This window comes from Misgurnus anguillicaudatus, chromosome 14, assembly GCF_027580225.2.
Source record: "Misgurnus anguillicaudatus chromosome 14, ASM2758022v2, whole genome shotgun sequence".
NCBI lineage: Eukaryota > Metazoa > Chordata > Actinopteri > Cypriniformes > Cobitidae > Misgurnus > Misgurnus anguillicaudatus.
In genome coordinates this window covers 14,842,501-14,865,239 of record NC_073350.2, presented here as the reverse complement: position 1 = coordinate 14,865,239, position 22,739 = coordinate 14,842,501, and the positions used below count along the sequence as shown (strand labels likewise).

General features: G+C 36.1%; 1 protein-coding gene across 1 annotated transcript in view; it reads left to right on the top strand.

Moving 5' to 3' along the window:
- Positions 1 to 4,941: 4,941 nt before the first annotated feature.
- The window catches only part of LOC129428188 (uncharacterized), an 18,555-nt gene continuing 757 nt past the window's right edge, over positions 4,942 to 22,739 (top strand). The window contains exons 1-4 of the mRNA XM_073875947.1: positions 4,942 to 5,102; positions 8,360 to 8,481; positions 8,601 to 9,529; positions 21,520 to 22,739. The exon at positions 21,520 to 22,739 is cut by the window's right edge and continues 757 nt beyond it. Of these exons, the coding sequence (XP_073732048.1) occupies positions 8,754 to 9,529; positions 21,520 to 22,369 (1,626 nt within the window). The 5' untranslated portion in view covers positions 4,942 to 5,102; positions 8,360 to 8,481; positions 8,601 to 8,753 and the 3' untranslated portion in view covers positions 22,370 to 22,739. The remainder of the gene's footprint in view (positions 5,103 to 8,359; positions 8,482 to 8,600; positions 9,530 to 21,519) is intronic.

Genomic DNA, 22,739 nt, shown 5'->3' with positions numbered 1-22,739 from the left:
AGTGGAGGTGGAAAAATCCCAAATCCAAGCAAACATTGTGTAAGATTTTATTACCCAAAATTTAAAGGAATCAAATATAACTACAAATTATTTTACCATTATGTACTGGAGTTTTTTTACTGTTCATAAGTGTGCTCGGTTTCAACACAGAGGAAGTATATGTATAATGGGCAGAGGCGGACACTACTTAAATATTTTTACTTTCTACATAAAAGTATATTTTTAAGTATTCATATTTTATCAGTGTTTTTCTTTGGAAAACATACATTCCAAAGCATATTATCATGTATTGGGCCCCATCTTTGACTGTGATCACACTGTGCGAAATTCGACAATAAAAATATACACTTTTAAACCACAACTTCTCGTCTTGCACTAGCCATGTGAAATGCACGTTTTCAGACCATTTTAAACAATAAACAATAAACGGCATTGTCACGCCTTGCTGGGGTGCCATGACTTTTGGATGTGATTCAAGGTTGCATTATGATATCATAACTAAATTTCCCTCTTAATCTTCTAGGGTCTTTTGATAACAACCTCTGTTCCTAGTAGGGTCAAACTCCCCTGAAAGCATCCCAGCCATCTCATTTATGGCCCTTTTTGAACCTCAACAGAAAGCTCTCTCTTTTAAAGGTGCAGTGTGTAATTTTTAGAAGGATCTTTTGACAGAAATGTAAAATAATATACAAAACTACATTATCATGGGTGTATAAAGACCTTTCATAATGAACCGTTATGTGTTTATTACCTTAGAATGAGATGTTTTTATCTACATAAACCGAGGTTCCCCTTACATGTAAGTCGCCATTTTGTGCCGCAATGTTTTTACAGAAGCTCTTAACGGACAAACTTTTTTACTTAGTTGTCTCTGGCGATGACATGTTTGTCCGGTGGCGGCTACTGTAGCTTCTCTATGTGTTTCAAAAGCAAGGGGTAAGCAGTGGACTGAGCCTTTGGTTGCAATTCGCAACCTCGCCACTAGATGCTGCTAAAATGTACACACTGCACCTTTAAACAACACTATTCCAAAACCCCTCCATTTGCTACAGTATTCATTTGTATCATTCCACATACAACAACGTCAGAACGGTCCTCTTTCTTCAAACTTGTAAACACTGAGGCAGTAGTTTCGCATACGTAATGCGTGACCTTTCGATGTGCTTACGCAATACCTAAGGTCGCGCTGGCGCATCACACGGCTAGTGCAAGACAAGTTGTTATGGTTTAAAAGTGCAAATTTTATTTATTTTTACCATTTTGCTAGATAAGACCCTTATGCCTCATTTGGGATCGTTTAGAGCAGAGGTCCCCAACCACCGGGTCGCGACCCAGTACCGGGTCGTGGACAAGTTGCCACCGGGTCGCAAGAACGTCCTGAAAAAATTGTATAATAGCTTAATCGGGTATTTTGTACTTTAAGAGCCGACTTGAAATAACATAAATCATTTCCACTTTTGTACAGAGCCGCACTTTCTCTTTTTCGTGGTCTCTCTTTATCTCTACCAGCGCAGCGGCAATCACATTGCTGTCAGAGTTTGAGCATACAGATACAGTACTTCTAAACCACAATCGATCAAAGTATTGCAGAGGTATGAATTAATGAATCATTTGCAAATGTACGTCGCAAATCATGTAAATACACGGAGACGTTCAACTGTGTGACATCGCAAATGACTGAAAAGTAATTATTTTATTCTTCTGTAAAACAACTTCAGAATTATCCAGCGATCGTGGCACCATAATCAAAATAAACTCTTTTACTGCAGTTGCAGTAATAATATTTTAACGGCTACACTTTTAACGTAGTTTTAAAAGGAAACTGTGTCAATCATCATTATGGTAAACGGGAGTCTCCGCGCCCAGCCGCAATTCTTCTGGCATTTCTCCTCCTTCACTGCATTTTTCTTCCGTTCTGTTACTTGAACTTGGGGCTCGAGCCCGACCAAGATGCGAGCTGCCTTCGAGAACAGCAAGCCAAGTTCGTTTACCGTTAATTAATAAAATGGGCAGGCAAACTGAAACAATGAAAGTAAAAAAACGATCCGCCAAAATATGGTTTTACACGTCTATATAAAATATACTATAAATAAAGCAATTATTAATTTTCCCAATGCATGGTTGTTTGATCTTTCTTCCGTTTAAAACGTTATACATTTTGCAAAGGAGGATTTTCAGCACTTTGTTTGAACAGCAACTCAGCACCCCCCCCCCAAACCTCAACCCCCGGTCCGCGAATTTTTTTTAAAGCTGAAACCGGTCCGCGGTGTAAAAAAGGTTGGGGACCCCTGGTTTAGAGCATTGTGAAAATGCGTTTGTACTGTTAAGGTCCAATAAAGTCTATTAAATTGAGAAAAATCCTGGAATGTTTTCCTCAATAAAACTAATTTCTTTTCGACTGAACTACAAAAGACATCAACATTTTGGATGACGTGTGGGTGAGCAAGTTATCTGGATTTTTTTTGAAAGTGGAGTATTCCTTTAAGACTCGCTTTCCATGACCTTTACTCAACATGTTATGTAGTGGCAAAAAGTCTTAGCTTGAATCTTCATAATAAAAACACAGAAGCAAAGGTTCCAGGTGCCAAACATAATTACTTTATTTGCTCGAGCCAACAAAGGGAGACAATCAACACCCCTCAAAAAGTTGCTCAAAGATCATCTGCCCTCCCAACATCTAACTGCATTTTTTATACAGTAAGATCAAACACTTCTTATCTGAGATGACGTACACTCGTCTCATTGGTCTCGGCCTGCCACAATTAACTTACTTGTTTGATGTAGCAAAAGTGCAGCTGCATCCTTTCTCATATCTTAAATGACGTATTCTGCTTATTGGTTCTCTTGGCCTTGGCCTACCTAGCACAGCTATCTTATTGTTAATGTAACGATTCACAGCTGTACTTCTCCTCAAATCTAAAATGACCTACTCTGTTTATTACTTCAATTGGCCTTGGATTTCCCTAGCGCAACTAACCTATTGTTAATGTAGCGAAGATATTAAAACCAATGAAACCCATCAAACAAAAACTATCATAGTTAAGACCATATGTGGCCTCTTGATCAAAACCATATGTGAGTAGTATGGTACACATTTCATATTAAAAAAATACTTGGACTACACAGTAAAAATATATGCATAGAAAAACTCTCAAACACACAATTGTAAAACATAGAATAACTCGGATGGTATTAGAATAATGGTTTAAATCATTTGTATATTCACATAGATTATAAACACTCTTCAGTCTCAGGTTTTGATTTCAAAATTTTTAGCAAAATAAAGGCTTGAGGAGATCTTACAAAATCTGACTCCCACTCTCTGTCCCAGGGCCTGCTTAAATGTGACCATTTACATGCATGCTTTTAAGATGATTAATGGTTCATGTCCTCATCAGTCTGTTAATTTAGTCAGGATATTATTTCAAACAGGATGATCTGGTGGGGCTTCAATGCCTCATTATCTCAAAGTCAAATGTAAAAGATCATTATGTACACAATCACAAGACCATAACATGGGTCCATTCTTCAAAGCTAATACATGCATAAAATATCTCAAATATATGTTTGCAAAGCAGTTGAATATATTCACAACACAAAATAATTAGTACACATAAATGGTTATATTCACATAGATTATATTTCATTCCTTTATATTTTGTTTGGCACCTGGAACCATTGCCTTGGGAGTTTTTTTTATAAGGACTACATTAAGATTGTACAAAAACAATGGCAATACTACACTGTACAATTGTGTCATTAAAGAGTTTAATATTTTGAGTTTTATCTACATGCTATATGCTTATGTACTCACACAGTCTTTATATGCATAATTATTTGACTGCAGTGTAAAATCAAGTCTCAAAGAATTTATATCACCACACAGACATATGCAATTTTGGTCATGTTTAGAATAAAAACTATTAACCCAAACCCAGAATTTGCTGTCCATTTTTAAGTGTTTTCATTCATTAAAGGTGCAGTGTGTAAATTTTAGCGGCATCTAGTGGTGAGGTTGCAAATTGCAACCAACAGCTCAGTTCACAGCTCACCCCTTGCTTTTGAAACGCATTGTTGGAGACAACTTAGTAAAAAAGTTTATCTGTGAAGAGCTTCTGTAGAAACATGGCGGCACAAAATGGCATCTTCCATGTAAGTGGACCCTCGGTTTATGTAGATAAAATCGTCTCATTTTAAGGTAATAGAAACATAATGGTTCACTATGAAAGATCTTTATACACCCCTGATAATATAGTTTTGTATATTATTTTGCATTTCTGTGAAAAGATCCTTCAAAAAATGACATACTGCACCTTTAATTCAATGATTGCAGATATGGTCTGCTGCAATGCATCACTCTTTTATCTTTATAATTTGTAGCATCTAAATCTTTGTAATTTACAGGCTCGGTTTCACAGACAAGGTTTAGCTTAAACCAGGACTATGCCTTAGTTAAATTAGGATATTTATGTAACTTTTATAAAAATGCATTAGAAAAACATTACAATCTTGAAACAATATAATGACATTTTAAGATGTCAGGGCAAGTTATTTTTAGTAAAGACAGCACAAACATTAATTTTAGTCTGGGACTAGCCTTAAGCATTGTCTGTGAAACCGGGCAATAATGTTTGAAAATTCCATTAACATAAATATGAAGTAGGCTAAATAAACAGAACCTAACTACATGTTTAATTCATTAGGCCCAATGCATTCAGATCCATCTGCATACCAAGACAGATTGTGTTGATTTGAATTAACAGCTATAGTTTCTTACTTTTATGAATGAAAGTAAAAATGACATGACGAGTATATGTTCGAGATCCTCTTAGATCTATATCTATGAAATTATTTGTGTCTAATGGCCAGTGGAGTGTGAGGAGTTTTGTCCATGAAGAAAATTTGAGCAACGCACACACTCGCTCCTCCTACTCGATCAAGCATAACCAAAAAGAGTTGAGGTTACTCTGAGAAGGTGAAGTTAAAAGTTTCAGTGGAATAACAGAGACCGACTAAGTAAACTTGTCAGAGCAAACTAAAAGTGGATATCAAAACGAATCAAGAGATCAAGACAACTGCTATATGGATATTCTTTAAGACAGGTTAGTGCTAATACGGTATGCCTTGCACTGAAAAGTTTGCTGTCGCTGTCTGATTTACATTGGGAATAACACACTAAAACTTACTCTCACGGGTTATAATAACGTACATGTTTATACAGTCGAACATTAATTTTTTCACTATTTTTCTTTTAACTGATAAAAGACAGTGAATTCTGCAAATGTATGGTTTTGACGAGTTTTAAAACTTTAAAACATGCAAGTAGTCGGCATAGTAAACATCGGTCTGCGTATCCATAGATACATATCTATGTGCGTATCTACCTCTCGAACGCGGAAGTGACATATCCTTTTCTGTCCAAGACTTCCGTTTTAATAGCCAGACGTAGAGGGGCGCATAGATATAAAGGCTAGATGGCTCGTCCGCGCTGCTGGCCAATTGAGTGCAACGTCCGCATTTTGGCGGCCATCTTAGGACAGGGCGCTCGCTCACTCGTAGCATTCAGTTTTAATGATGCAGGTACTTTTAAATGACCATAACTTGCTTAATTTTTTACCGATTTTCAAACGGTTTGGTTTGTTATAAACGTCAAAGATGTACCTATGACACTGCATACCTATACTAAAAATAAAAAATAAATTCATGAAACATGTTAAAGCATCCAGAATTATAGCCACGTTAATAACGTTTGTAAAAACCCAAACCGTTTGAAAATCGGTAGAAAATTGAGCAAGTTATGGTCATTTAAAAGCACCTGCACCACCAAACCCAATGCCACGAGTGAGCGAGCGCCCCGTCCCAAGATGGCCGCCAGGTGATGCCGTTAGGGACTCCGCCTTGAGCCATCCAGCCCCTATACATATCCATGGAGGGGCGTAGGGAGCAGGCATAAAACATTATTTAAACAGTTAATATTTACTACACCTGTTATGCATGAACCAGTGTGATGATGGAATGAAGAAGTGGCTTGATATATGATATATTCAATCATTTTGCGTTGTTGATCGGAGGTGACAGGTCTTCAATGCGCAAATATAAAAGCAGAGACATACCAGTATCTTTACAATGGGAAAGTCAGTCAAGTGTTTGCACATAGATTTTACCAAAACTTTGTGCTTTTAACTTTTCAGGGGCTGGTGTAAAATGTCACAACTCTCCCTCTGGTGTGAGTTTTTTTAAACTGCAATTTTTAATGGACTTGTTTATGGCGATTGGCGACACGTCTCCCGTTTCTCGCGGTCCAAAACAGTCAGCAGCCAGTATCATAACACATTGTAAGTTATTTGCAAGCAACTGTTCGCAAGCAACTGTAACAGTGCCTAATTAACCTCCATGGTTATTTCCGATGCTTATGGTTGATATTTGATCTCTGCATCAATCTAAAAGTGAAATATCTATAAGGAAAGTTTTGTAGAACAGCATTTCAATGAAGTATATTAAAGATCCATGTTGTAATGGGAATTTTAAAGTGATTTCTTATTCTGATTTGATTTTTATTATTTTATTACACTGTCTTGCATTAGAAAGTAGTTATACGCTTTTTCACTGAGAATGCTACTAATGTATTAATTGGTAGGTTAGAATATTCTGTCCTCTTGTCCTTGTAAACTTGTAAGATAACAGAGAAAATATGCAACAATAGTCTTGGGCAATAGAATGCATAACAGGAACTGTTTGCTTTTGAAGGCTACATGGAGGGATGTTTGAGTTAACTGGGCATATAAAACACCCAGCAAGGGAAGAGAGAGTTGCTTCTGCTATACATTGATTTAATTGTTTGTATGTGGAAATCCTTGCAAGTAAAACATTACATTCTTCTTCTTTAAGCATTCATTCTGTCTTGTCTCAGTCTATCAGGTTATTGCTGAATTTCCACTACTATGTATACACATATGTATATCAAAGGACCCAATATCATGACATAAACCTGCAGCAGTATATGTTCAAAATTTCCAAATAAATATAAAAAAACGACATCTAAGTTTTTATAAGTTTTCACTACAGAACTAATTGCTATTTTACTAGCCATCCAATGGGTGGAAGAAGGTCAACCAACAAGAACTGTTATTTATCAGCTTTAAATAGTTTAAAACGTGGCCAGTCTACCTCAAGACTTTTGTATCTCGATTGAATACAAAATATGGGCATTGTCATGATATTTATGTGGGTACCTGCACATGTAGGTGTAGAAGACAATGAAAAGGTGGACAAATTAGCTAAAAGGGCATTGAAACATGGATATTGATTTTATAATTTGACTAAGTAAGTAAGTAACAGAAGTTAAAGGAAGAATTAGAGAAGTGGCAAAATTCGTAGGATTGAGAAACAAAGGGCAGACAAATTTACAATATTGAAAGACACAGTGGTAAAGGAAGAATAGCTTTAAATAACCAGAAAGATGATACTGTAATCACTCAACTCTGAATAGGACAGATTGCACAGGATAAGATTGGTTGCGCAAAGTTGCTGACACAAAAAACTGTTAAGTCCAACTAATGACAAACAATGACAATTATTTTGATATGATATACCATAGGGTATTATAATATAAAGTATTATAAACTTACATTTCATAAAAAAATGAACAGGAAAATAAAAACTACTCTTATAAAAAATATATTGGTGGGTCCCGGGATAGATTATACCTATTTAAGTGGGTTATGAAATGAAGTTTGTGAACCCCTGGCTTATAGGAGTTTGCACAAAGATGGGTGGTATTTGTGATATATGTAGTAGGCCGTTCTGGGCCTAAATGCCAGGGTGTGATTTTTTTCGTCCCAGCCCTGCATGTTTATGTTTGAGGTTTTTTCAATGAATAAGACAGACCATTGTTGGGATGTACTAGCACTCTAAAAACAAACGGTGCTATATAGCACCAAAAGTGGTTCTTTGCTCGTAATCATAGAAGAACCATTTTTAGTGCCATATAGCACCGGTGAAGCACCAGTGAAGCACCTGAGCCATATAGTGCTAGAACCAAATGTGGTGCTATAGTGGTGCTATATGGCCCCTATATGGTTCTATACAGGTGCTACACAGGTGCTTCACCGGTGCTATATGGCACTAAAAATGGTTCTTCTATGGTTACAATCCAAAGCAACAGTTTTGGTGCTATATAGCACCGTTTGTTTTTTAGAGTGTATCCATGGAAACAATTAGTGCAATTCAAATAGAGGGCAAACGAACAAATACTGCTTTTTAACTAGTGTTTTATGTATCCTAACTATACATTTAAAACTCTTTTTAATTAATTTACTTGAAGGTGTTACTGTAAAAATTTATTCATTTTTTTTGACAGGTTTGTTTTTCTGAACTACACAGAGGTCAAGGTTTACATCTTCAGTGAAGACATTCAGAAATAAATGCAGGGATCATTCCTGTTATTCTACAGGTGAAAGGGCCACCTCATCCAAATGTAAGGTAAAGAACATTGACCTAAAACCACTCTACTTTTATAATAATTTGGTTAATGGTCTTATATTTAGAATTGATGGTCTTACAATAAGAATAACATTAAAAAAAACTTTGTCTCATTTTAGAGCTGAAGGAACTGGAGGAAACATCATCAGTGTCGGGAAATATCTTCTGGTTGTTTCTGTCCAAAAAGAAAGCAAAGAACAGACGCCAGCAAATCTTTTATTTGCCCTCACTGTGGAAAAGGATTTGAGAGAAAAAGACACCTTGTGGAACATATGGAAACTCATTCTGAAGAGCAGCTATACACATGTACTCAGTGTGGAAAGAATCTCAAAAACAAATATACACTTACAAATCACATGACAGTTCACACTAGAGAGCGGCCGTACACATGTGCTCAGTGTGGAAAAAGTTTCAAACTAAAAAATGGCCTTGATACCCACATGAGAATTCACACTGGAGAGCGCCCATACTCATGTCTTCAGTGTGGAAATAGTTTCAGAAAAAAAGAAAAACTTACAGATCACATGAGAATTCACACTGGAGAGCTCCCATACCCATGTCTTCAGTGTGGAAAGAGTTTCAGAAAGAAATATAAACTTACAGACCACATGAGAGTTCACGCTGGAGAGCGCCCACACATGTGTCTTCAGTGTGGAAAGTGTTTCAGTCAAAAAACTCACCTTGATGGCCACATAAATATTCACACTGGAGAGCGTCCATACCCATGCCCTCAGTGTAAAAAGAGTTTCCTGACAAAAGCATGTCTTAAGAGCCACATGAGAGTTCATACTGGAGAGCGCCCATACATGTGTTTTCAGTGTGGAAAGACTTTCACTGAAAATAAAATCCTTAATAACCACACGAGAATTCACACTGGAGAGCGACCATACTCATGTCCTCAGTGTGGAAAGAGTTTTACTCAAAAATATCATCTTCGTGTCCACATGAGAATTCACACTGGAGAGCGGCCATACACATGTACTCAGTGTGGAAAGAGTTTCACTCAACAAAGTAGTCTTCGTGTCCACATGAGAGTTCACACTGGAGAGCAACAACAACCATGTCCTCAAGGTGGTCGCACACTGGACGCGCAGCTCAGCGCTGCGTCGAGTCGTGTCTAGGACAACTCGGAGGTATCGTACACCGGAAGTGCACATTAAATAGCGCAAGCTTAGTCAGATAGTGTCTACTTAAAAATGCAAAACATACGTTAGCAGCCAATGTTAATCGCTAACAATTTGGGACAAATATGATGTTATTTAATGTTAGGCAGCGCCTGTGTATGTACACTCATAGAAAACAATGTGTTCTGTGCGTCCGGTGTGCAACCCCCTTCAGTGTGAAATGAGTTTCATGATCAAAGCAAGACTTACGAGGCACATGAGAATTTACAAAGAAAAATGCCCATTCAGAATTCTTTTGAACACTGATATGTTCCTGTTATTCAGGTGAAGGAGTCACTTCATCTTCAAATTTAGAAATAACATAAGGTCTGAAAGCAATCATTAAAGAGATGAGTTATACTATATGGAATAAAGTGATGTAAGAAAAATACCACGAGGATGTTAAAGATTTCAATGAAGAATTACCTTGCTCATTTTTTTCATATTAAGAGTAGACAGGAACTGGAATCCAATTTCTGAATATGTTTCAAGGTCACATGTGTAAATATTGTCAAGAGAAAACCAACTTGATTAAAAAAAATCATTTAATTAACACAGATTAGGCTACAGGATTGTTAGTGTCTGATCCTGAGGTGGATCAAAGCAGCATACCAGATGTTGTAAATATTATAAGATGCAAGATAAAGATTGTCAGACTTATGCCAAATGGCACATTCACCTCCGAGACAATCACACGCAGTGTGGAAACAGAAGAATCGCACCTCACCAATGATTACTCACATCTGTTCACTCCTCTCCCTCAGCTCAAAGCACCCTAAAGCTCACCCATAATCTGTTTATAAGAAATACTACATTCCTGTTATGACCTTCAGTCATTTGTTTTATTTTCTGTGCTTGCCTTTTGTGTCTTCTCTCTATACTTGTTTTCAGGAATGCGGTTTCTGGAGCTAATATGATGGAGGCTCCAATTGGTTCTTATCTCCAACTGTCCCAGATAAAAAAGGACTGCCCGGATCACTGATCGAGGCCTTCGTGCTTACTTTATTGATCATTTGTGTATTTACATGGATATTAATCTAAATTGTCATCGTTTATTGATTGTCGTATCAGAAATATTGTTAGTTATGTTCAGAGTGTGCCTGTAATTTTTTTCTGTTCTGTTTTGTTTATGCTTGACCCATGCATAGTGATGGGATAAATGAAGCTTTTCGAAGCTTTGAATAAATTGAACCAATAGACCCCTTCAAGGTTTGTAAACATTGAATGACTATCAGGTGCCAACTGTTCATACCATCCAGGCTTTCTAGTTTAATCTAATAATCTAACAGGGCTGAAAAACGATGACTAACCTGAAATGAAGTGAGCACTACAAACACAAGCCTCTTTTATATTTGCATCGTCCCAGTCTGCACGTTTAATTGCTTGCAGCCACAGATGTTGTATTTTTTATGTTTTTGAGATTCTGCAGGAATCCCGAAAAACTTAACGGCAGACCTGGTGCGATTTTCTCAGCCCACAACGCAAGTAGGCATTTTTAAACGATACCGAATAATACGCAACTTGACCTGCTGTAATGACTTTTCTGACCCCGACATGCGCTGTGGAAACCGCCTGTGACGTGAACTGTGAAGGGGTCTATTGCTTCGCAAGTTGAATAATGTTTTTTAAGTGTTCGAAACACCAGACAAGCTGGCGACACCTGCTGGTCAGAATCTTGTAAAAGAAACATGATCTGTCCAAACATTTACCCTTTTTACAAAATAATAACAAGATTTTTTCTAAAAATATGTATTTAAGAAAAATAAATTACTTAATTTAGTTAAGCCATGATTGAGTGTATTCTGTGTTTTTAATTTTATTTGGGTGATCATTAAACAATCATTAAAACTAACTCCCCTTTTTATTATGCACATTTTTGTTATTAAATCTGTTTATAAACAAGAAGTAGACAACATGGTAGTGTTATTAGTCAGAAGGATGAATGTTTTATAAACTTGCATAATAAAACTGTCCGTCCAGCGTCCACCTAACAATTTTAGACACTGTCCATTGATCAACTCCCTTTAATGGTGAATCATCGGATTTTTGATGTTTAGAAACAATTATGACGTAATGAAGCCTCAATCGTTGCTAAAATCACGTGACTGACCAGTTTGAAACACCCTTCGAATCACTGATTCGAAACAAAAAATGTGTAATTGTTTCGAAACCTCATAAAGTCCTAACACGGATAGATAGATATGCACACTTGATGTCGCCTTAAAGGTACATTCACATTATAAGCGACTTATAAGTCTCAAAAGAGGCGTTTCTAAATTTGGTTGTCAGTCATAACAAATGAGTACCGTCCACTGTCTGGGTTAAACGTTTCAGTGGAATAATGACCGAAAGACAGACGCAAACTATCTGGATAAAAACTGATAAAGATGCCAAGAAAAGAGAACTGCTGGATATGGTTTAAGACAGGTTAGTGATTTATTTATTTATTATCCTTTATTTTTCCAGTAATAATTCCATTGAGATAAAAACTCTCATCTACCAGGGAGTCCTGGCCAAAATGGCAGCACACAAAGTTTTACACAAAAATATTTCAAGACACACAATAAAAAAAGGCCTGTCCAGCACTCAGAACTTAAAAATGAAATATATAAAAGTTAAGTAAAACACGAACGTGATTCTTTCAGGTACGATTCCAAAATGTTTCTAAAAATATTTAAAGATGGGGGCACATCCAGCATCAAAGTACTCTGCATTTCAGGCGCATAAGAAGAAAAGGCAGTTTTGCCGAACTCTGAGTACGCACAGTTAAGAGTAATTTAAAGGATGATCTAGTGTTATAACTACCAGCAAAATAAGATACGAGACTACAGATATAAAAAGGCAAGTTACCTTTTAAAGCTTTGGCAATAAACTGCAACATATGCATTTTTCTCCTCTGATACAAGGAGAACCAACCAACCAAATCAAACAAAGTACAATGATGGGTACGTGTAGGAGCATTAGTCACAAATCGTATTGCAGCATGGTATATACTATCTCATTTTTTAGTGAAGATAAATTAGCATGCATAAAAATCACATCACCATAGTCCAGCACAGAAAGAAAACAACTTTGAATAATTCTCTTTTTTGCCTCAAATGGAAGACATTTCCATTCGTGATGCAGGGGTGTTTGTTGCTGACCGATTTACAAGACGACACTAAAGCTGGGGACACATGATTTTCACACAGAATATGAATGTAATTTAACTGATCATGCCTAGACTTTTCCAGTTGTGCTTACTCTTTGTATACACTCACAGATAAAATTCATTTGTTCAAGAAACACTCTTTATGTGTTTTATGTCCAGTCACAGGGTAATAACACCTATTTCTTACATAATTTTACAGAGTCGAGCATTTGTTTTCTGTATTTTTCTTTTACTAAGAAGATGGTCTTCTGCAAAAGTGTGGTAAACTTTGACACATTTTAAAAACTATAAGCAAAGAGTAATTTTTCACAAAGCAGAGTATGTTGTAACATTGGGTCATGTGCAAAAGGACACCTTGTAGAGCACATAAGAGTTCACTCTAGAGAGCCTCCATACCAATGTCTTCAGTGTGGAAAGAGTTTCACTCAAAAAATGTCTTAATATTCATATGAAAATTCACAATGGAGAGCGTGAGCGTCCATACACATGCAGTGAATTTGAAAAATGTTCATTGATAAATCAAATCTTAGGATGCACATGTGAGTTCACACTGGAAAGCAGCAATAACCATGTCCTCAGTGTGAAAAGAGTTAAATGACAAAAGTAAGTTTTATAAGGCACATGAGAATTCACATTTGAAAGTGTCCATCACATGTCTCAGTGTGGAAAGAATTCACTTCATCTTCAAATAACATAATGTCTACAAGAAAGCATGTGAAAAAGTGTAATCATTAAAGATGAGAATACTATGAAATAAAGTGATGTAATAAAAAATGCTATTGTTGAAGATCCCAGAAGAAGTAGTTTATTGAAGCATAATTAACACTTTATACTGCTTAACACTTTCAAAGGTATCCCTTTGAACTGGGTGAGCTGAAAATAACAATGGAAGAGACCATACACCAAAAGTGTGTTAAAATGGTAAGAGGATGTGATGTTTCAAATGATGCCTTTTGTTATCACCTCTGATTTATCTTTTGGTTCTTGAAGTCTCTCTGCTACTTCCGAATAATAATAAATGAAATATCACTTAGCTGTCATGCCCAAATGGCTGAGACCTCTTATATCATAATTAAGCCTTTAGCTTTGTTCTAATTATTTTAGGAAATAGAGTCTGATTTGAGGCAGAAGTGCATTAAACAATGCAATAAAAAGCAATTTTTAGTGCATTGCTACTTATGTTGTCTGTCAATTTTTCTGTGTTTTCCCCTGCTTCTATTAATGTAAAGCTGCTTTGAAACAATTACCAATTGAAAATAAAATTGAATTGAATTTTTTTATTCTTTTTCATTTACATATGACTTCATGAAAATGTAATCAGTAACTAAATATAATCACAAAGTCATGTGGTTTGAATGTTTGGACTACTTCAAGGGTCATGTAGCCTATATAATGTCAAAACCAACAAATGATGAAAAAAATAACATGATCTAAAATAATTGTTTAATAAAGGATTAGAAGTGTTTGATCTTGAGGTGAATCAGAGCAGCATTTCAGATGTCATAAATAGGCAGGAAGATTGCTTTGTGATTATTGCTGTAATCATGATTATTAAAGTCAGTTACTAGAAAACATTAAACACATTTTTGCACACCACATTTTTATAAGCCTTTTTGTAAAAAGGCACTGTACAGTTGCAGCCTCATGCTTTTTGGTTTTGCCTTATTGGCTATCATTTAAAAATATTTAAGTTAGATTAAATTTTAATTAGATTAATCACTAAAACATATTTTTATACAATCAACACACTGTAAAAAGTCATATTAACGTTTTTGTTTTACAATAACTTAATAAATTAACCCTCTGTTTTCACAGACAAGGCTAATACTAAATCATGTGTTTGAGTTGTCTCAACTGAAAATAACTTGCAGGGACAGATCTTTAAATATGCCAATGCCGTTTATTTGTCTCAAGATACAAACCAGTAATGCTTAAACATTTCAATTAAACTTAAGATCTAGTCCTGGTTTAAATAAGCCAGGCTGTAAACATATTTTCTGCTCTAAAGATGGGAATTTTAACATGGGAATTGATTCCATTTTGGAGCCAGCCTCTATCAGTCAGTCAATGAATTGCAGTTTAAATCACTTCCGTATTGGCTTCATCAGAGAGATCGAAAGGTTGCCCCTTGGTTTATACCCAGGACTAGAAATGAGGGCACAATTAAAAAGTAGTCACTGCAAGCCAATGAAACTGCTTTTTATTAGTGCGTCATAACGCAACAGAAATTAATAAGATGAGTTCATTTTTCAAGAACAGTCCTCATGACCTTTCACGTTACTGCTATTTACAAAATACTACAGTATGCAGGTATTTATGGCTGTGTAAATTAAAGGGACAATATCTTATTGTTTACCACAGATTGTTATCTGAATGCTTTTTGTATTGCACATCACTGCGTGAACGCTGCGGCCATTTAAAGAAATGCTCAACTGATTAATAATTTATGTGATTTCATTGTAAATCCTTTTCTATTGAAAAGATTTGGTTTGTACTTTGTAAATAGTAGTTTCGGTTTCTCGTTCTTTAAATGAGACTATGTGATGTAACTATATTTGCATACCTTTAGTGTTTAAAAGTTTCATTCTAGAAAAGAAAAACTTACAGATCACATAAATATTCAAACTGGGTGGAGCCCAGTGAGTTTCATACAAAAAAAAAAAGTTAAATTGCCTTAATTGCATGGAAGCTTTGGGAAAACATTGTTTTTACTTTTCACATTTCCTAAAATATAACTTACTGATTTTAATAAACTTACAATAAACAGCATGAGTAAAATGAATTCTTAATTTAGTCATATTTCAATTCTCACCTCTAAAAATACACAACTTGCTGTCCACCCTATAACAGAAGCAAAATATACGCTCTTAAAACAAATGTGTGAAATTACAGATCTCTGTGTTATTTCTGGAACAACACAGTTTGTGTTGTTTTAACACATCTTGTGCTGTTCCTTTTATTTATTTGAACACAAAATCAACACGAAATGACACATACTGTGTTAAAATAAATAGGATAACACAAAACAATGTGTTAAAAATGAACACATACTTTCTACCATCTCCCATCCAAGCATTGATCTGCTTCAGGTCTACCAATAAGAAAAGTGGTAATTAAGGTGACTTTGGCTAATAAATACATTAAATAGTAAAAACAAATTATATACTGGCTTATACAATTGTGTCATTACATTAAAGAGTTAAATTTTCTTGGTTTGGTCCAAATGTTTTACACTTATGTACTCACACAGACTTCATATGCATAAGACTGCAGTGTGGAAGAAAGACTCAAGGAATTTTTATCACCACGACATATGCAATTTTGACCAGGTTTACAATAAAAACTCAATCCGGACCCAAAACTGTCTATTTTTCAGTGTTTTCGTTTACTAATTCAATGATGTTTCTGCAAAGTTACAAAAAAGTTCGTAACAGTATCACTCTTTAATGTCAACTTGATTATTTGTAGCATCTAAATCTGTTTGTATTTGTGTGTAAATGCATTCATGTACTTGAACTGTATTAAACAGTCTGTGTATATATAAACTACTGTATATGCCACTTTACATGAATCTTCTGAACCTTGTTTTTAATTGGTTATATTTAATAATCAAATTAAAGACGAGAACATGTTCGAGATCCTTTAAGATATCTATTCAAATATGTTTGTCTTGAAAATGGTTTTTTTCCATGAAGAAGAGACTTTGTGACCACGCACACACTCAACCCTCTGGCTCCGCCTACCTGAGACAGCATAACCAATCAGAGTTGAGGTTACTCTGAGAAGTTGAAGTTAAACTATTCAGTTGAAGAACGGGAGACCAACTGAATACAATTTTCAGAGCAAACTAAATCTGGATACCAAAAACGGACCAAGACATCAATACAACTGCTATAAGGATTTTCTTTAAGACAGGTTAGTGCTGTGTGGGGATGTGCTAATACGGTATGACATGCACTGCAAAGTTTGCTGGCTGATTTACATTGGGATAGCTACACTAAAAATAACTCACACCGGGTTATAACAGGGTCGCATTTGTATTTTTTTTCTTTTACTCAGAAAACAAATGTGTGCTTAGGATATGCAAGGAATCTGCGAAGAAAAACTAATCTATTCACTTTGTTCAGTAAATAATTCTCTTTTCTTTTTTCATTTCTGTATTTTCTTATTTTTCTGTGTTTGTATGCTACACAAACCACCTTATACGTGATGTTTATCATTTGATTGCTTGACCTCCCATGTTAATTATTTGCAGTTAGCCTAATTGTCAACCTCTGTTTCCTTTTGACTGTCTGTTATATTTTGTTTGTCAATTGATTGTATTAATTTTGTGAAGCGACATTGGGTTCTTAAAAGGTTCTCAATTTAGCCTAGACGGGGTTAACAAAAGCAAGCCCCGCGTTTATTCCAAACGGCGTTTTTGCGCCCTGAACTGCGGCACCGAAAGGGGACGTCGTGTAAACAGCCTACTTTTAAACGAATATGACGTTTCGTTTTTCACCAATTAACGTACCGTTGTGAACAAAAATATTGGCAAGTAGATATAAGCAAAGAAAGTTGTGATTTTTTTCTCCTTTTGAGGTTTAATAAAAAAAATGAAGTGAATCATTTGAAGAGGGATTTACATTATGAAATAAATGTTTTTTTTTCTAATACACAATGGACACAATTATTGGAACCCCACATTTTTTGAGCAAATTATCTCGTATATTCCATTGATAAGGACATTTTCTTAGCACACCTAAAGACGTATTGAAATTTAAATAAAAAACTTATTTTTTTAATGTTGTGGTTTTTTTTTTACAAATGACATAACTGTAAGCATCGTTAGCCAACTACTGTCGTAAGTTTCGTCGTTACTGAGAAAGTTTAATGATTTGGTGTTTCCCGAAACCAAACGGGGTTTGAATGACAGCTATTTAGAAGCATTGTAAATGCCACTCTGAAAGGAACCGTCTTGATGAGATGCTCCTAACAATCGCATGCGATTTATTGTGCTGCTACTTTAATGCCTGTACTTTATTTGTTTGGATATTCGTCTGATACGCGTTTTGTTCGAGGGTTAATCATTAACGCTTAATTGTAGAAATAAGTTGACAATTATTTGATCCTGCTTTGGTGGTTTTAATCTCTTAAAAATTAAGACTCCAAAAAGTCTTACTCATTTTTAAACGAGTGTGTTACCCGTTCTCACCAAGATGCGTACAAATGACACGCAGTGTGATTATCGTGCAATATACGCCAAATTCTGATTTTGCGTGCATACGATACGCCAGTCCTTCCCATTCACCCATATGGCGAATCGTCTCGTGACGTTTTATTTATTGTTTTCTCATTTGTTTTCTGTTTTTTAAATCATTTTCTCTTGGGTTTAGGGTAAAAAAAACAGAAAACAAATGAGAAAACAGGATGGTCACACTGCGTGTCATTTGTGCGCTTTTTGGTGAGAATGGGTTGTTACTAAAACACTATTGTTGATTAATTTACTTGAAGGTGTAACAATGTATTCATTTATTTTTGTTTTGACAGGTCTGTTTTTCTAAACTACACAGAGATCATGATTTACACAATCAGTGAAAACATTAACAAATAAATGCAGGAATAATTTATTAAAGAGGCCATTTCATCCAAATGTTGCAATTATACAATACGTAAGGAATAATTGACGACGGGCCATTGAATTATAAGAAAATAATGCACACCAAGGTGGTAATGCGGCACGACGCGAACCCAGCCAACATTGACATGTGGGCCCCACGTGGGTCCCATCTGGGCAGCATGGGTTACATGTGGGCATGGGCTTCAAATGGGCAATATATGTGGGTCCCATGTGGGTTTCCTATGTGGGCCCCATATGGGTTTGCCCATGTGGGATAATAATGTGGGCCCCTCATGGCACCTATGTGGGCAAAACATTTTTATGCTTGAAATACATCTTTATACATTTACAATCTTAAAATAATAACTTTTGGTTGATTGTCACTTTTAAACAAATAGCAAATAATATAACAGATATGATTTGATCAGTATAAAACATTTTAAATAAAAATGCATTATTTTTTACATTTAATTAACATTGATATGTGGGCCCCACATGGGTCCCATATGGGCAACATGGGTTTCATGTGGCCATGGGCTTAACATGGGAAATATATATGGGTCCCATGTGGGTTGACTATGTGGGTCCCATGTGGGTTTCCCTATGTGGGCCCCATATAGGTTTGCCCATGTGGGATAATAATGTGGGCCCCTCATGGCACCTATGTGGGCAAAAAAAATTTATGCCTGAAATACATCTTTATACATTTACAATCTTAAAATAATAACTTTTGGTTGATTGTCACTTTTAAACAAATAGCAAATAATATAACAGATATGATTTGATCAGTATAAAACATTTTAAATAAAAATGCATTATTTTTTTACATTTAATTAACATTGATATGTGGGCCCCACATGGGTCCCATATGGGCAACATGGGTTTCATGTGGCCATGGGCTTAACATGGGCAATATATATGGGTCCCTTGTGGGTTGACTATGTGGGTCCCATGTGGGTTTCCCTACGTGGGCCCCATATAGGTTTGCCCATGTGGGATAATAATGTGGGGCCCTCATGGCACCTATGTGGGCAAAACATTTTATGCTTAAAATACATTTTATACACACTTAAACTCTTAAAATTATTACTTTTGGTTTATCGTCACTTTTATACAAAGAGCAAATAATATCACAGATAGGATATCATCAGTATAAAACATTTTAAATAAAAATGCATTATTGTTAACATTTATTTGTGATATTTGTAATGTTTACCTGCCAATTATTAATTTTAATTTGCACAGCTGAGCATGAGTGAAAATAACAAATGTCAGAAAGTTCATCAGTTTGATAAGTGTGTTAATTAAAGAAATGTTTCAAACATTCTGAAAGGAGTCTGATTAGTGGAGTCAGGTGTTTCATATAAGGAGACCTCATTATGATCTGCTCACTGCAACGACACATTACGCTTGACAAAGTAGTCCTGCTTCAAATGTTTTTAATTGTGATTTTTATCACATAATATAATATCATATTTTAAATAATCTTTGCTAAAATAGGCAGACTTTTAAAATTACAACTATAAGATTGATAAACATTTAAACTACAAGAATTTCCGCTCAGGCGCAAGGATACAGTTTCTACTGGAGCAGCAGGAGTCTCTCACAACTGTTAAACTTGTAATTTATCCTGAGTTGTGTTTTTAGAAAATGTAATACTACGGTACAAGTTCACAGACTGCACAGGGATGAATCAAAGCAAACGTGCAAGGACATTTAATGAGTTTGGCTGTGAATGCTTTGGAAGTTCTTCAAAAAACGTTTGAGCAAAGATTAATTGATGATCAGAAGACCATCTCCAGAAGAGTGAGCAATGTTTGTGTTGTTTTTGAGTTCAAAGTATTTTAAGAGTTTGACTTCTTTCAATGCTTATTTTAAGTGTTATGTTAAATTGTTAGTCATTACCTGCCTTAGCAGTTTTTAAATGTTCATGATTATTTTAGCATTGTATTGTTATAAATTGACAATAAAGTATTTTGATATATTGAACAGTTTTTTAATTTGATTTCTCATATTGCACCTCCTTCATGTTTTGTGATGTTACAGATGAATGAACTGTTGAATATTTATGCTGAAATCTGATATTTACCGAACTGAAATGATATATATTATTTAAGTAAATTACAATTAAGCATTAAAAGTATAATTATTTCATAATAAGGGACCAGTCCAGTACCCATTAAAAATCCATTCTGGGCCCTGATATGTAACGTGGGCTTCATTACGTGGGTGCAATATGGGCCCTATGTGTGTTGCCCACGTGGGCCCCACATAGGCCCCACTCAGTTTCTATATCAAATTCATGTGGGCAACCCAGGTGGGGCCATAGTGGAACCCATGGACAAACCCATGTACAGCCCACATTGGAAGCCCATATGGGGCCCATAGAGGGCCCACATGGGCCCCACGTGTGTTGCCCAGCTGGGCCCCACATAAGCCCCACTCAGTTTCTATATCAAATTCATGTGGGCAACCCACGTGGGGCCATAGTGGAACCCATGGACAAACCCATATAGGGCCCACATAGGAAGCCCATATGGGGCCCACATGGGCCCCACCTTGCAATGTTGGCTGGGGAAGCGGAGTGCCGTTACACCGCAGGTGTGCATTATTTTCAAATAATTCAAAGGACCGGAGTCAATTATTCCGCTTATACCACGGTTACCACAAACATTGCTCTGGTGCCTATTTTTAAGACATTTGAAAAATTAGGTGTGCGGTTTACAGACAAATAATCAACACCCATAGAACATTTCTCAGCCAATCAGAATGCAGCATTCAACAGACCCGTGGTATAAAAGCAGGTAATGTGTGAACAATCATTAAAGAGGAGATCAATACTGAGAAACAAAGAGATTCACTCTCGATTCTTCATTAATTATTGGTAGGAACATTGAAGTAAAACACTATTTTATTATGATTTGGTTAACATGACAATAACAAAACCAATGTAAAAGAAAGTCAGATATCACAAAATATACTTTTGTCTCATTTTAGATCTAAAGGAACTGGAAGAAACATCATCAGTGTCAGGAACATCATTCCATAATGGCAGAAATATCTTCTATTTGTGTGCAGATGAAAAACACTTTCTGTCCAAAAAGAAAGCAAAAAACAGAAGACAGCAAATCTTTTACTTGCCCTCACTGTGAAAAGAAATTTAAAAGAAAAGGATACCTTGTGGTGCACATGAGACTTCACACTGGAGAGTCCCCATACACATGTCTTCAGTGTGGAAAGAGTTTCATTCAAAAAAGTGGTCTTACGATGCACATGAGGATTCACACTGGAGAGCACCCATACCCATGTCTTCAGTGTGGAAAGAGTTTCACTAGGAAAGATAAACTTGCAGATCACATGAAGATTCACACTGGAGAGCGCCCACACATGTGTCTCCAGTGTGGAAAGTGTTTCACTAGGAAAGATAAACTTGCAGATCACATGAACATTCACACTGGAGAGCGCCCACACGTGTGTCTTCAGTGTGGAAAGAGTTTCACTCAAAAAACTAATCTTGATGCCCACATGAAAATTCACAGTGGAGAGCAGACATACCCATGTCCTGAGTGTGAAAAGAGTTTCGTTACGAAAGTATATCTAAAGAAGCACATGAGAGTTCACACTGGAGAGTGTTCGTACACGTGTCTCCAGTGTGGAAAGAGTTTCACTCAAAAACTTTATCTTGATGCCCACATGAAAATTCACACTGGAGTGTGCCCATACATGTGTCTCCAGTGTGGAAAGAGTTTCATTCAAAAACCTAGTCTTGATGCCCACATGAAAATTCACACTGGAGAGCGTCCATTCCCATGTCTTCAGTGTGAAAAGAGTTTTATAGCGAAAGGATGTCTTAAGAAGCACATGAGAGTTCACACTGGAGAGCGCCCGTACATCTGTCTTCAGTGTGGAAAGAGTTTCAGTCGAAAATATAGTCTTAATGTCCACATGAGAGTTCACACTGGAGACGGGCAATAATCGTGTCCTATGTCTGAAAAGGGTTTACTGACAAAAGTATGTCTTATGAGGCACATGAGAATTCACATTTGTGCCCATCAACATGTCTTAAAATTAATTAATTTTTCTTAATTTAGTCCACAGCAATAGAATCTTTTTTATTATTGTTTTTATAGTGGCTGGTTCTGAAACAGGCGTGAGCTAAAGACACAATTGCATGTCTGCTCAGCCACAATACGCACAATATGCGAGTAAAGGCTGGATGAGTACGTGCTTGACTCTCACTATGCTCTGGCAGCTGGACAACACATGCTCACTCGATCAAGATGACTTTTGGTGTCTTCGCACCTGTGATAAGTTGTTTGAGACGCATTCTAATGGACTACAGTTG